This window comes from Bacillus rossius (assembly GCF_032445375.1).
Source record: "Bacillus rossius redtenbacheri isolate Brsri chromosome 9 unlocalized genomic scaffold, Brsri_v3 Brsri_v3_scf9_2, whole genome shotgun sequence".
Taxonomy (NCBI): Eukaryota; Metazoa; Arthropoda; class Insecta; order Phasmatodea; family Bacillidae; genus Bacillus; species Bacillus rossius.
This window is the reverse complement of record NW_026962013.1, coordinates 40,227,205-40,243,180: the sequence shown is the minus strand read 5'-3', so window position 1 is coordinate 40,243,180 and position 15,976 is coordinate 40,227,205. Positions and strand designations below refer to the sequence as shown.

The 15,976-nt window shown below is 43.8% G+C and overlaps 1 protein-coding gene across 3 annotated transcripts in view; it reads right to left on the bottom strand.

Moving 5' to 3' along the window:
* Nucleotides 1–427: 427 nt before the first annotated feature.
* Nucleotides 428–15,976, bottom strand: part of LOC134543148 (fatty-acid amide hydrolase 2-A) — a 74,474-nt gene continuing 58,925 nt past the window's right edge. For all 3 annotated transcript variants that reach the window (XM_063388002.1, XM_063388005.1, XM_063388003.1), the window contains one exon: nucleotides 428–14,885. In XM_063388002.1, the coding sequence (XP_063244072.1) occupies nucleotides 14,790–14,885 (96 nt within the window). In that variant the 3' untranslated portion in view covers nucleotides 428–14,789. The remainder of the gene's footprint in view (nucleotides 14,886–15,976) is intronic.

Here is a 15,976-nt window from a genome sequence, read left to right as displayed (position 1 = left end):
CTTTCAGGATGTCCACACAAATCTGTAGAACAATTTCTTTGACTTTTCCATGACTTTCTTTTCATGACCAAAATTATAAATTAAAGACACCATTTTTTTTAAAAATAATTTACCTATTTTGCAATTTTCTGAAAGAAATGAAGATAATCCAGCCCTCTACTATTCCTACCAGTCCTTGAATATGCCATTTTATAGTATATATGACTATGCACCATCTGGAAAAAAAAAGTTCAAATTCTAGTTGATGGCATACTGGAGCATGACATTTTCCCCTCAAATTACTATTATTGAGAAATAATTTCCATTACTTTTTCAGGTTTAAAGTAAATTCTCTGACTTTCCCTGAGTAATTTAAACTTACCTGACTTTCCCGCATGTGGACACCCTGATCTTTTTTAAACTCATCAGACAAATGAAATTGATTTCATAGAACAGTAAAACATTTATTGAAGATTAGACAACCTTTTCCACTAATCCTTATTTCGTACAAAATACAAATATAGCTTTGTTAAACTCTAAATAATAAAACAACAATATATAATCAAAAAAAACCATATCCACAAATATAGTAACATAATAATATAACAAATAAGAGAGTAAAACTTAATTAGCAAAATCTGTTTTTTCATTATCATAACGGTAGTTAAAGCTTATAAAACAACCTTTAGAAAAAACTTTTTAGTCAGTCAAAAAGAAATGACACAAATTTTAACATAGTTTAAAAAATATTATTTACAAATTGTCATCATTATCGGAAACCTTATATTTTTTTAAATCAGAAAAAAGCAATTTTCAAAATAACACACTCTAATATAATAAATATATAAATAAAAAAAATACATGACTAAGTGTATTTACACAAACTTTACATGCAAAATTGCACATATTTTTAACAATCCTCTGTTGAATACAGGATCAGGAAAATGATGAATAAAAACAAAAAACAACCAATTATTAAAGTTTCCATGATAAAAAAAATTAACTCTGCACCAGTTATTAAGTCCAGTAAAATCAATGTAATTCAAAACATGAAACAGCACGTTACAATAGAAAATAATACTGCACTTCAATTGAGATCTCAATTCTTAAATATAACATTTTTAACAATTGCCTGTGTGATTATAAAAAGGGTATTGCAAAAAAATAATTTTAAGTTAAAATGGCCATGTTTCATTAGTTCCAAAACAACAGTTAGGTGGCATTAGTACTCACTGTAGAATTTCCTTCCTAAAAATAATAACTGGAGATGACAATACATAAAATTGAAGGAAAAAAGAACCATGTTTGAATTAACATGTAAATTAAATTATGTCATATTTTCATATTAACATAAGTTTTATGCTGGAAATAATTTTCCAACTCAAATCACCATCCAAACAGCTTTATCTGGAAAAACAGTTTTGAAACAAATGAAACAATTATCCAATAAAAATAGAAAAATAGTGCTTAATATAATTTTCTTTTTGAACCATTATACATCTTGTCAATTACTTTCACAACATTGGTTGACAAATGATTTAACAATTTTGTAAGCCACAGAATAAACAACACTTTACTGACACATTTTTGCAAGCAAGCTCAAATATAGGATGGCTACCTCAAACCAAGGTGACCCTAAAGGTGAGTTCAAGGATAAGGCGTTATTAAACCTAAGACATAAGGAAACCTTGAATTTAAGGCTAAACAAAAGGTTGACGTCAGTCGTCGTGCCCTCCTAGACGTAGAGGCCGTACCTGTCCACCAACGTGGGCTTAAGGGAGGTATTTTCCCCATTAGTGCAACCTAAGTGAAGTGCAGTGTCTACGATCAGGGACGCACCCGCGTGCGCCCTGGCACGTCCGCAGACGACCATGTGTTTTGTAAATAATCTATACTTTCTTATAATTATTGTGTCATTATGTTTCTGTTGTAAATAATCACTAGCGTCGACGTTTTGTATAATTTGTAACATTGCTTAATTCTGAATAACTTGTGTTTACATTTTGTATGATTACCTATAATGTCGTCTAAACTCTTAAATAATTTTGTATTTATTTTCAAGTGCTGTGTTAGTAATATTTAAACCCCAACTTGGCCCGCCGTGAGCCGCGTCTCTCCCATGCCAGCCTATTTCCCCTTCCCCTCCTCCGCGGCCCGCGCGTACCGGCGCACGGCCGGGCGGGGGAGGCAGTGGCCAGCCAGACTCCGAGCCGAGCAGACGTGCTCCCGCTCGCTCCGCTCGAGGCGCGCTCAGTACGGTATAAATTCTCGCAATCAGCAAGTTCGTCATGGGACTGTCTCCGCAGTCGTGTTCGGCCGCGTACGAGTTATTTTGTACTGTTGAATCCTCGCAATTAGCAAGTTCGTCACGGGACTGTCTCCGTAGTCGTATCGGACCGCGTATGAGTTACTTTGTATGTCTGAACTCTAGTAACCAGCACGTTTCGTCAAGGGACTGCCTCCTCAGTCATATCAAGTCGCGTATAAGTTGCAACCGGTGTATTTCCAGGAGTCCGGGTCGCGGCGAGGGAGAACGTTCGTCCTGCAACGTGTCGGCCAGGCTGCGATAGGGCTCCTACGGAATAAATTAGCTCGTGAAAACGGACAGCAACGTCTTCTCCTTTCAACACGCATCTCAACCTCTAACCTCTACAAGTTTCCCTACCGGTCCCACGTTTCCCGGTCCCGGCCACGTTGGCCTGAACTCCACCATCTCTCCGACTGGAGCTACGCAGACAAATCAGGGCGAGTTTCAGGACCACTCGCAACATGGACTTAGGGACCGCAGGGCGAGGGACGTCATGTGGCGCCCAACTAGTGTGGCCAGAAGATAAACGCACGTAAACGTACGTAAACAGGACGGGCCGAGTCTCGCGCGAAAGGCGCGGACGGAAGCAGGTGCCGCAGCGCGGCGAGAGATAACGTGACGTGGGAGCGACTTTAACGCAAGACGGCGACGCAGCGGGATCACCGGCGCAAGATAACGCGACAGAAAGACGTGGACTGTATTACTGGGGCAGATAGATTACATCCCGGATTAGTAGTGCCGGCGTGAAGGATGGCGGGGAAAAAGAGAGAACAGGATACAGACAATCTGATCAGCTTCGAGACAGAGATGGGCGAAGGGGAAAACTCTGGGAAAAGTGACGTTAAAAACGTAGTGTGTGGAATGAGTGGCGCAGCAGGGAGCGCAGACGACATGGACAGCACAGACAACAGCGGAAAGCGGGAACAGAGTGACGGGCCCGCAGACTTTGAGGGGTCGGTCGTGCAATAAGTGAATTCGCCGTTCGTATTGCCAGTGTTCGCGGGGAGTGACAATGAGGACCTGCGGGAGTTTCTGCGGGAGTGCGAGCACCTTCTGAAGTTGTACGAAGTGCGACGGGCAGAGTGGGCGTCGCGAGTGACCGGGCAGCTCCGCGGGGATGCGGGGAACTGGTGGTCAACAGCCGGGAGTTTCGACACTGATTGGGGAAACTTTGTACGTCAAGTCGAGGCTAGATTCGACAACGATCAGGCACGTACGATGTGTCTGAGGACTTTCTATTGCCGGACTCAGGACGAGGACAAGAGCGCGGAACAGTTTATCTACGAAAAGCTGCGCCTGTTCAGACGGATGGGAGCAGGTGGGGACATAAGTGCGGCGTTACCGACCATCGTCGAACAGCTGTTATCGGAGTTTCGCCCCTTCATCAGGACAGCCGCCGGACGAGGGACGGAGGAGTTCGTGGCCCTCGCTCGCATAATTGAGCACAACCTGTTGCAGTGGAGAACGGAACCCAGGGACGCGCGGGCTTCCCAGGTCCGCTCAGGGTCAAGGGGGGTGACTCTCATGGAAGTCACGGACAATGACATGGCAGTGGTAAGGTTCACTGACGGCGCGGGACCTCGGAAGGCGATTGATCGAGGCGGCGTCAGGGGAGGTCCAGTGCGGTTTGCAGCAGAAGGGGGACGTCACGGAAGAACGGAAACCAGGCCGACAGGGACGCAGGAAGGAGTCAAGGACGAGCGCCCGCCGCGGTGCCGGTTTTGCCCGGAGGCATACCACTGGCATCGCCTGAGCCCCACCAGAGCTGCGTGGGAAGAAGCGCGTGAAGGCGGCACATTGCAGACGGGAAACGCGGGGACGGGGGCGGAGGGACAACTGGGAGCCGCTCCCCGATCCGCCAACCACCGGCAGACCCAGTAACCAGGAGGTCTCGTCAATCACCGCCCGCACCGAGAACACAGACATCACATTCGCCGTCGGGGGATGGCGGGGAACGAATACGCTACCAGCCAGCTGTTTCCGTGCCGGAGCGACCACAGAAACAACAGAGTGTCACCACGACTACGGAGGCCTCGACAGAGGTGGGCGACCAGAGCATCGGCGCGTCGGCTCCAGGGCGGGCCGGCGACATCTCCGCGAGTTCCCCATGCCCGGACGGCCCGGAGGCCGGGGGCGGTGGGGAACAGACAACTGCCCAGCTAGGGCGGGTCAGCCCCGAGGAGCAGGAGCTGCTGCGGGTGCACGTCCGCGCTAACGGACGGGAGATGCTGGCCCTGGTGGACATCGCAGCCCACCTGGTGACGGCGGAGGCGGTGACCCCGAGGAAGGAGCTGGTGCAGCTGGCCACCAGAGACGCCATGTCCGCAGCAGGGGGCACCACTCAGTTAACATTAAGCATCGTTGGTCACGTTAGCCACATCGAGGCCTGGGTGGTCCCCGAGCTCCGCGAGGGGCTGATCCTGGGAGTACCATGGCTGTACGAGGTCGACGCAACTGTGGAGGTACAAGCTGGGCGGATGCACTTCGGCACCAGGGGACGGCGTGCACCAGGCTCCTCCCAGTCCTCCTCGGTCAGTCATCCGCCTGGAGGACCTTCAGCACAGAGTCCCAGCAGAGCACGTCGACGCCATCAACAGTGTCCTCGCCTCCCAATCACAGGTATTTGCGGCCGCGGACCGGCTAAGACGTACGACTGTGACAGAACACCGGATACCTATGGTACTGCACCGCCCTCCCTTCGAGAAGGTATACGGGTTCGGGCTCCGAGAGCGTGAGGTCATTCAGACACAGATTGGAGAAATGCTACGTGACGGGGTGGTAGAGCCCAGCACCTTCCCCCTACAACTCGAGGGTGGTGCTGGCCACCAAGAAGGACGGAAGTTTACGCTTTTGCGTGAACTTCAAAGCAGTGAACAAACTGATGATTCCCACCCCACCCCCAAAAATCAACATCACGGACGCACTAGCCGGACTAGGGGACGCAAACATTTTCACGACTCTTGACTTGAAGTCAGGCTACTGGCAGGTGCCAGTATGCCCTGAAGACCACCCGAAAATGGCGTTTACAGCACCAGACGGCCGGCGATGTCAGTTCTGCGCCATGCCTTTTGGTCTCATGGACGCCCCTGCCATGTTCCAGGCCCTGATGGTAAGTGTTCTGGACGGGTACATTGGTGAATTCGCCAGTGCCTATCTGGACGACGTCATAATTTGGTCCAGGACGTGGGAGAAACATGCGCACCACTTGGCACTGGTGCTGGAACGTATGGCCAGACACGGACTGACTTGTACCCCAAGGAAATGTCACATTGGGGCGACTGAGATCGAATTCCTGGGGCACATAGTGACGGCGGAGGGGTGCCGTCCCCGACCCCCGACCCGAGCAGTTGGAGCTGATCGAGGGGAAGGGGGCACCGAGGACCAGGAAGCAGCTCCAGAAGCTGCTGGGGCTGCTCAACTGGCTGCGGTCCTTTGTCCCCGACTTCGCCACGATCACGGCCCCAATGACAGACCTACTGTCGGCAAAGACTAAGTTCCGGTGGACCCCTGCCGCGGACGAGGCCTTGCGGCAGGTTAAGTACCGGTTCAGGAACTGTCACACGCTCTCACGTCTGGTTCCCAGCCGCCCCATGTTCATCCAGACAGATGCGAGTCAGGAGGGGATGGGTGCGGTGCTGTACCAAGTGGATGACAACGGAGTGAGGCGTGTGATCGAGTACGCCAGCGCAAAGTTTGGACAGGCTGAACGGAGGTATCACTTGAATGAGCAGGAGTGTCTTGCAGTGGTCTGGGCCCTGCAGCGCTACCGTCACCACGTCAAGGGGCGCTCATTCACGCTGAGAACCGACAGCCAGTTGCCTCCGCTGGCGAGACTCCGCTCAGGGCCGGAAATCTAAGTTCACTGGGTGGGCCATGCTGATTCAGGAATTCTCGTTGACGGTTGAACACGTTCCTGGACGAGAGAATCAGCTGGCCGACGAGCTGTCCCAAAATCCTGATCCTGGGAGCGAGTTCTGTGACGACCAGGGCTGGGAGGAGGTGCTCCTCCCTGAGCGTGAACACGGGGTCGAGGACTCGGTGCCGTGGCCGTGAGCGTTGTATGTGCTGTCCAGCTCCACTGCCCCTGCGCCCGACGCGCGACCAGAAACTATGACCGAACTGCTTTCGTGGGTCCACGCTGCGCAGCTCCAGGACCCTGATACCCAGACTCGACTGACGGAGTGCAGGGGAGGGGTGGTACCGGGCTGCTGGAGTCTGAACGGGGTGCTCCAGACCAGGGAGGCTCAAAGGACGAGCAGGTGGCAGACCCACGTGCCGCCCGAGGCTAGGCGCTGGGTCATGGGCTACCTGCATGACCACCCCCTGGCGGGACACCCAGGTGCGGAGCAGACGCTGCGTGAGGTCAGATGGACGTTCCACTGGCCTGGTGACGCGGCAGAGGTACGATGCTACGTGCGGGCCTGCTAGCGTTGCCAGGAGCGGAAGTCCAGACGACCCGACGGTAAGGAGCAACAGGTCCCGTGACGGCCCCGGGATCCCTTCCACACTGTGGCGGTGGATATCATGAGGCCATATCCTCGCAACTCCCGCGGCCGGCGCTTCATCGTGGTGGTCACGGACGTCTTCACCCGCTGGGCGGAGGCGTTCGCAGTGCCAAACGTGAAGGCCAGCACAGTGATTGCTCTGCTTGAGCATGAGTTCTGCCCGCGATATGGGTACCCCGCGGTCCTCCTGACGGACAACGGGGTGCAGTTCACGGGGAGACACTGGCGAATGTCCTGCGCGGGTTGGGGGGTGGAGCACCACACGACGCTCACCTACCATCCACGCGCGAATCCGACCGAAAGGCGGAATCAGGACATTAAGACTCAGCTGCGCATCCCGTTGGACGAGGACCACGCCAAGTGGGACCTGCACCTGCCGACGCTGTTGTATTGCCTGCGCCGTCGGACAAATGTTGTCACGGGCCACTCCCCCGCCGAACTGGAACAGGGCCGGAATCTCGCCGACTCACACGAAATGACCGCAGACAATCTATGGGAAGACGCCCGACGACGCCAGAAACGTTACCTGGCCTGACGTACGCCTCAGACACACCAGCCCCCAGGGCAACTAGAAACCTGGCCAGCAGGTTTTTGTCAGGTGTCACCAATTGTCGTCTGGCGAAAGGGGCTTCTGTTCCTGCCTGGCCCCCAAGTGGACAGGCCTGCAGGAGGTGATTGACAGACAGGGGACCACGACGTACCTCGTCCGTCGCGCTGACGGACGCACGACAAAGGTGCACAGGGACATTATCAGATTGGCGGACGGGACGAGCGGCGACGGAAACATCGACCCACGAGACGGGATGCACGGACATGACACCACGAGGGGGCCGACTCCGTCTCCCTTATGGGGAAGTCAGGAGGGGGGCGACTGCTCCCAACTGGCGACTGGGGGCGGGGCAAGGACACCCGACAGGACGGACGGAAGGGGCCCACGAGGCGCAAGCATGATTGAGCTGGAGCGCTTTGTGGACCGGGTACTTCTGGCCGACGACGACGACGACAACGTCGACGGCGGGCCATTCATTGAGGACGTGACCAATGACGACACCATCCTGGGTGATCTGGTCAACCTCAGTGACCCCGTGGTGACTCTACCGGAGCCTGACCAGGGACGTAAACAGAGACACGTCCACCCCTGGGAACGGCGGGTGAAAAGTACGGACGTTGACGGAGACACGACTGACGGGGTGACGGTCCGGCTCCTCAGCGGGGAGAGTGACGTCGACAGGGCCCAGCAGGTGGTCCTGGACTTACCTTCCGAGAAGCCGATGACAACCACTCACGTGGGGAACGGGCCGGGGGTGCGCCGGTCCACGCGTGAGACGACTGCCCCTCGCTACCTCAGGGACTACTAGTGGGGGGGACAGTACAAGCCCCGGGACGTACGACAGACGGACGCCGGGGGTCTGCGCTGCAGCATTATGCAGCTCCTGCCCCGGTTCGCCCGACCTATAATGAATGACTGCGGCGACCAGACACGTAGCTGGACGTGACCGCGGCTACCGGTCTAGGCCAACGTCGGTGGCCAGGACGGCCTCGGGAGAGGGGGAGGCATATGACGACAGACGTCGTGCCCTCCTAGACGTAGAGGCCGTACCTGTCCACCAACGTGGGCCTAAGGGAAGTATTTTCCCCCCATTAGTGCAACCTAAGTGAAGTGCAGTGTCTACGATCAGGGACGCACCCGCGTGCGCCCTGGAACGTCCACAGACGACCATGTGTTTTGAAAATAATGTATAATTTCTTATAATTATTGTGTCATTATGTTTCTGTTGTAAATAATCACTAGCGTCGACGTCTTGTATAATTTGTAACATTGCTTAATTCTGAATAACTTGTGTTTACATTTTGTATGATTACCTATAATGTCGTCTTAACTCTTAAATAATTTTGTATTTATTTGAAGTGCTGTGTTAGTAATATGTAAACCGCAACTTGGCCCGTCGCATTAGTAGGAGTTTTTTTCGTGGGTGATCGAAACATACTCGGATGAGTTAGATCGTGATTAGAAGTACACGGATCATTTAGGGTTGAGGGGAACCCCAAGAAGTCAGACTGATTAAGTAGCGAATTATTAATACTGATTTTATCACAAAACAACAGATATACACGGAGCGCGATCGCACACACACGACCGTCCGCTTTGAACACACGGCGGCTATTGCGACCATTCTGTTTATAAGTCCGTTTTTCCGGGAACCGTGAGGGGTCGCATCAGCGGGATTCTACGTATTTGCTGATCACTTATACTCACGTAAGGTTAAAGTATCATTTAACCCAAAAAATTCCATTGACAAACACCTAAATTCGGCTAAGCATGTGGCATCGGCAGCAGAAAAAAAAAAGAAAATTTGTAGTTGCAAACATCTATAGCAGCGTGTCTGTTTTGTGTAACTGTTTTGGATTTAATTGGCTTTTATTATGCATATTAGTCTATTCCTAGTATACATGGATTGTTTATTAAATATGTAAACTAGGTATTTAATTCAATAACTGCACAATTTAGTCAACATTTAAAATACTGGTAAAATTTCCATTGCATAACGAAAATACCGACTTTAAACCACCGCTTTTCTAATTTGAAAGTACCACTTTTTGCATACTGAAAACACTGAAATTTTCCAGGCCCTACCCATGCCTAATTTTTGTTCAATTGTTTGCCTTTAAAATTGTAAACTACACAAAATATTTATTACAGTGTTTGTCCGCATACTGAATTGTGTCTGCATATCAAATGTATTATTAACCATATTTGATAGCTGATGATGTAGGTGGTAGGTACCTACCTAAAATTATGAGGGTTTGGAATAGCATGGTCATACGTAATTCATTCTTCTGAAACAGATGGTGCATCTAAGACGTAACATAGCATGCATAATAGTTTTGTTAGTATTTTGCTAATCTTCTGATACAAAAATTTTTTTTAGATATTTTTCTCTGTAATAAGTTTTTTCTTACATATTTGTGTACGAAATGTATCAAACCAATTTAATAAGTTTGCTATCTGTGCCAGATATGAGACGGTTAGCATTTGAGTTACTGTTTTGAGAAAGTCACAGTGACTGAAATTTTGAGAACCTTCACATCCACAATGAAACCAGAAATTAGTTTACAAATCTCATTCCATAATTAAAAAGGGCCCATGCAGAATGGTAATAAATCTGTCCTAGAATATTGCAACTGAAATATTTTATGTCTCTGCAACTAGTGATGGGTAGTGGAAAGTTTCCAGTCGGAAATTTCCTGCCGAAAACTTTCAAAAATGGAAAATTTACAGACCTCATGGAAACTTTGAAAAAAAGTGGAAACATTGGGAAACATTGAATTTTTTTTAGCTGTAACAGTTGAGTGCTGTTGAGTATATATGCAAAGTTTCATCCGATATGGAACACATTGAATAAGGTATAGTTTTAACACTTTGGGTGCTGCCGACGTAATATTACGACGTCCGCATTCTTCGGAAACTTTTCTAAATGCCTTTGTATACTGTTGATATTTTTACCAATGAATGTTTATTAATAAATATTATAGTTTTTTGCTATTTAGTATCTGAATGTGCGCCTCGTAGTTTTATTCTATCGGTAAATGTAAGTTGGTTTCCTCAGTTCCACTTCAATGTCTAGATGGCACTACTGTTCTTCATATTTGGTTAGTCTTTCACTCCCTAGTGTGAGCTAGTTATTGAATCCCTAGCAGTACATATTTTAGCCACTAGATAGTAGCACTGTGTAGGATTGACAGGCAGGCAAATGGTAAATATAATGCTTTTTATTCTGACGTTCGCACGGCTGTTTCCTTCGTTTGCGCGGTAATTTTGGTTCGTTCACACTGCAGTTCCGCTCGTTCTCGTGGCGGAATGCAGCAAGATACCGTTTTTGAATGGAGTGAAAGTGATAGTGATGATAATGTGGAGAACAGTGAAGATGATCCTGATTATTATCAAGCCAGTGAATCGTCTTGTGATTCTGGTAAGTAATAAATGTGGCAATTTTATTTTAGACTAGAAAATATTTCTGTTTATTTATTTATGTTATATAAACCACAACAATATAAGTAATGAGTAAATATAAAAGTTACATTTTATTATTTTATTTATATATTTGTAGTATTTTATATTTTTTTCTCTCAGATTCTTCTGTTGAAAGTAGTGTTGCAGAAGTAAATCAAGCTTCTTCAGCTTCCTGCAATGATGTTCGGAAGAAACGAGGAAGGGGTCGATCCAGAGAAACTGGACAGCAACATATGAGAAGTGAAAATACTGAAGATGGATGGAGTGATCGAGATCAGATACCGAATATAAATGTTTTTACTGGACATTCTGGTATGACTGAAGAACCAGAACTGGATGCCAATAGTTCGTTGCCCGATTTCTTTTATTATTTTATTGACAAAGATTTCATAAATCACATGAAAGAACAAACTAATTTGTATGCTCGGCAGGTGATACAAAAGAAGAGGGCATTGAATCAAATCTCTCCACATAGTAGATTGCGAAATTGGACAACTGTAACACAAAATGATGTGCGGAAATTTCTTGCAGTGATTCTTCACATGAGCATCAGTGAACGACCATCAATTACAGATCACTGGAGCACAGATCCTGTTATATCATGCAATTTTTGCCCAAACTTGTTTAGCAGGGACCGATTTATTTCCATTTTGTCACATTTCCACCTGAATGACAACAGAAATGCGAAGAAAAAAGGAGAAGCAGGTTTTGATCCACTCTTCAAAGTCAGGCCAATGTTTGAAACCTTTCGCCATAAATTCAGAGACGGATATCAGCCAGCAGAAGATGTGACTATTGATGAAGGCATGTGTGCTTTTGGGGGAAGGCTAAGTTTCAAACAGTATATGCCCCAGAAACCGAACCGTTATGGCATAAAAATATACATGTTGTCTGAATCTGATTCAGGTTATATCTGGAATTTTGATGTGTTTTGTGGACAAGAGAATATTGTCACAAATGTTGTGCTGCGATTACTTGATAGCTTAGCTGGGAAAGGACATACACTGTTTACTGACAGATATTACACTAGCCCAACTCTCGCCACAGAATTGGAGAATATTCAAACAGCTTTAGTTGGGACGGTGCAAAAAAACAGAAGAGGAATGCCAAAAGTTCTTCGCAACCCAAAACTTCAACGTGGAGAGCAAATTTACCGCCGTAAGGGCAATATTTTAGCTTTATGTTGGAAGGATAAACGTGAGGTGTACATGATCAGTACTCGACATACAGCAGAAATGGTGACATTTACAAACAAACGAGGTCATGAAGTTACCAAGCCAGCAGCTGTAGTAAACTACAACAAAAAAAAATGTGGTGTAGACTTGTCAGACCAGAGAATGTCATACGGTGTGTTTGAGCACAGAACAGTAAAATGGTGGCGCAAGCTGGCTTTCCATATGATACTGATGTGTGTATCAAATGCGTGCATCTTGTACAATCAAGTAGCAAGTGACCATTCTCCTGTCTCACTGACTGAGTTTTTGAAGAAAGTCTGCAGTGACTTAGCAGTTGCAGTGGAAGAACCATCTAATCCTGGAGCAAGTGGGACTCAGCTTTCCCGTCTTTCAGGAAAACACTTTCTAGAAAGGATTCCCATTGCTCCAGGGAAAAAGAAAGCCCAAAGAAGATGTAAAGTTTGTGCAGAAAAAGGCATGAAAGATACTGGAAAAGCAAGAAGGAAGGATACCTCATACCAGTGCAGTGTCTGCAATTTTGCTTTTTGTGTAACACCATGTTTCGAGGTTTTCCATTCAAAGAAAAACTACCTAACATAATTGTATGTTTTTTTTTAATTTATTCACTTGTGTATAGTAAAATTACTAGTTTGGAGATCAAATTCATCAATAAAATCACTATAAATTATGCAGTAAGAATTTTTCAAAAAAACTTAACTTTTACTTACATGATTTTTGGGTTTCAAAAAATAAAAAATAAATCTATAATCATTCAAACTTAATTCTGAGTATGTTTAATTAACATTTATATGAATTGTTTGAAATATTTTTTGCTTTTGTTCAAATTAAATTATGTATTTGAAATCAAAGTGTAATTTTCAAATTTTTATTTTCATAAAAAACATAATATTTTGAGCTAAGGTTTTAAAATGTTAAAATATGTCTAATATATATATATAAATTGTACATTAAAATAAAACTTAAGTGTTAAAATATATTACAAAGTTGGTATTTTTATTTTACATTAGTGTTAAATATTTTTTTCGTGTTGTTAAAAACCGCTTAAAATGGCCAGCATTGGTGAAAGGGCAAGTATTTAAACAGATAGCACCAAAAGTGTTAACAGAGTTAGCTCAGTACCGAAGTAGAGAAGGTATGTGGGCCAAAGAATTTCTTTGGATGGCGCTTGAAAAAGGTAAAATTGAACCCTGTACTTGGTGGAAAGGTCTGTGTGGTCATACACAGCTGTCAAAAGTAGCAAACAGAATCTTAGGTATGCCAGTAACCTCTGCTGCTACAGAGAGGTCTTTCAGTACACATTGTAGTATACATACAAAACTAAGAAACCGCTTGACCACTGAAAGAGCAGGTAAAATATCATTCATTGCCCACAACTGGAAATTGTGTCACCACATCCTGGAGGACATTGAAAAATTGGAAAGGAAAGATTCTATTACTGTCATTGTGGAAGACAAATGTGAGAAAGTATAGCAGAAGAAAAAACTACCACAGTGTGTTTTAAAAGAAGACAGTGCATCTTGTTCTAACAATGAAACAGAAGAGGAAGAAAACAGTGATTTCAGTTATGAGGACAATGATGATTTCATTGGTTTCTAAGACCCAATATGACTTAAATAAGGACATGTTTGTTTCCAATTCAGTTAAAACTGTAACATATGTATGATTTCTTATTATGAATGCAACTAATTGTTGATCAATATTTTTTTTAGTGTTCTATTTGTTACAGCTTATTTGTCTTTATTTCCAATCAGTTGATAAATTGTAATAATATAGTGTTAATATTTTCAAATCTATGTAGTCAAATATTTTAACTGTTATTGACCAGGTAATTGTTTTTTCAGAAGGAATCATTTCTTTTAAATCTGCAGTTAAGTATTCTTTACCTTAATTTTTCTTCCACTACATTAGCTGTTTGTAATGTTGAAAGCAGCTGATTAAATAATTTTCAGATTTAAAAACTGATTAGGCCTACTTGCAATGAATTTGTGAACTGTATTTTTAAAAAGAATAATTCCACCTAAATGTTGAAATTAATTTAGAACAGCACCCACAGTAAATTCTACATCGCTAACGAAAGATATTTTAATGTCCTCTTAATACTGCAACTATGAATATTGTATTTTACAATATTAAAATTTCATACAGTAGAGACAGTCACATGTCTAATTCTCTGAAATGGTTATTTATAAACCAACATCAAATTTTCCTAAAATTTCCTATGTTTTTCGGTTTTTGGAAAGTTTCCATGAAAATTTCCAGGAAAATTTCAGATAGATAAAATTTTGGACATTTACCCATCCCTATCTGCAACTGACCCTACTTAGTATATTTGCACACAATAATGTAACACTATACTTCATCGCTAGACAAGGAACATTAAAAATTACTTTCTTCTTTTCTGCTGGCCAACATTTACAACCACATTTGTATTCCTGCCAATATATATGAACATTTCCAAGTTACATAATACTGTTATTACAACACAAATATTTATCTGTAAAATTTAACAATAAAAAAAAAAAAACATAATATTTGTATCAAGATTACAGGTGGGAATTATTTCCTTACCTTTTAGGTGGCAATAAAACATATTTTTTAAGCTTAGTTTTTAAATTTCACACATTTAGTAACACGCAAATAATTATTTTATAAACAAATTTAAATGAAATTTTATTACTACTTTTAACAATAATGTTTCACTTTCTTTATCTTCATATCTTCAAAAAATGAGTTAATCAGAGATGATGATGACTATTGAGAACAGATAATGTTTTACATTTATACCTTTCTTAACATTTAAATGGAGGCACCCAACCCCCGAATGATTTCTCGAGCTCCTTAGCTACTGCAAAGCACAGATGATCCTGGTGCATTCCAGCCACAACCTGGAAAAACAACACTTTTCAAAATATTTCATAATAATAATAATAATAATAATAATAATAATAATAATAATAATAATAATAATAATAATATGAACATTTTATAATTCACTTTTGACAGTAATCTTTGCTAGCAAATTCACAATATTTTAATCATTAACAGCTCATTTTACACTTTTTTTTTTCTTTCCCAGTTGACAGCACATCAGTAAGATGAGTTTTGTGTTCAGGATAGCCAATCATATCTGTAATAAAATTTTCCTGGTATTTCTCAGATTTTCCATAGCCATAATTAAAAATTTCAGTGACTATTGTTTTTAAAATGAATATACATATTTGCCAATTTTATGAAAGAAACAAGGATTTTACAGCCTCCACCATCATCACAGATGGCCTAGTTCAAACATAACCTTGGCATTTGCCATTTATTATGTGTATGACTATTAAATTATACACATCCAGGAAAAAAAAAACTTTCACAGTCCTGAGTGATGGCAGAATGGAGCATGACCTTTTCCCCTTAAATTACTATCACTGGGGAATTCCCATGTCTTTTTCAGGGTTTCAAGTAAATTCTCTGACTTTCCCTGAACCAATTTTACTTCCTTGTGTAAGGTGTACCATCTCGTGGCCCACGCTACCTAAGTAAAGTATATAAATATCTATATATTTACATGTATATTTTTATTTTTTTTGAATTGTTAATCATAATGTGTTAAATCAATAAATTGATGCATTTGTGAAGTATAGTTGCCTGAAGAACATATGACGCATCAAGCAAGCAAATAAATGCCTAGATATCGGAATTTTGATCCCGCAGAAGAAAAGCATAAATATTTGAAGTTGGTGTACCTTGTAAAATAATTGTAATTTGTTTAAAGTGACAAGTAATGAAAAAGATCGGTTAGCTTTGAAAGTTTAACATATTTTTTTTGCCATAATTAATCTGTTTTCAACATAACTTTTGAACACTTTGTAGTCTTTATTTAACGTGCTTTTAAATAATTTGCCATCGTCACTGGTAATGAAGGAGCAGAGTTTAGGTAATTTATAAATTTAACGTAAGTTAGATTAAAGGTAAAATATAGGTTGTC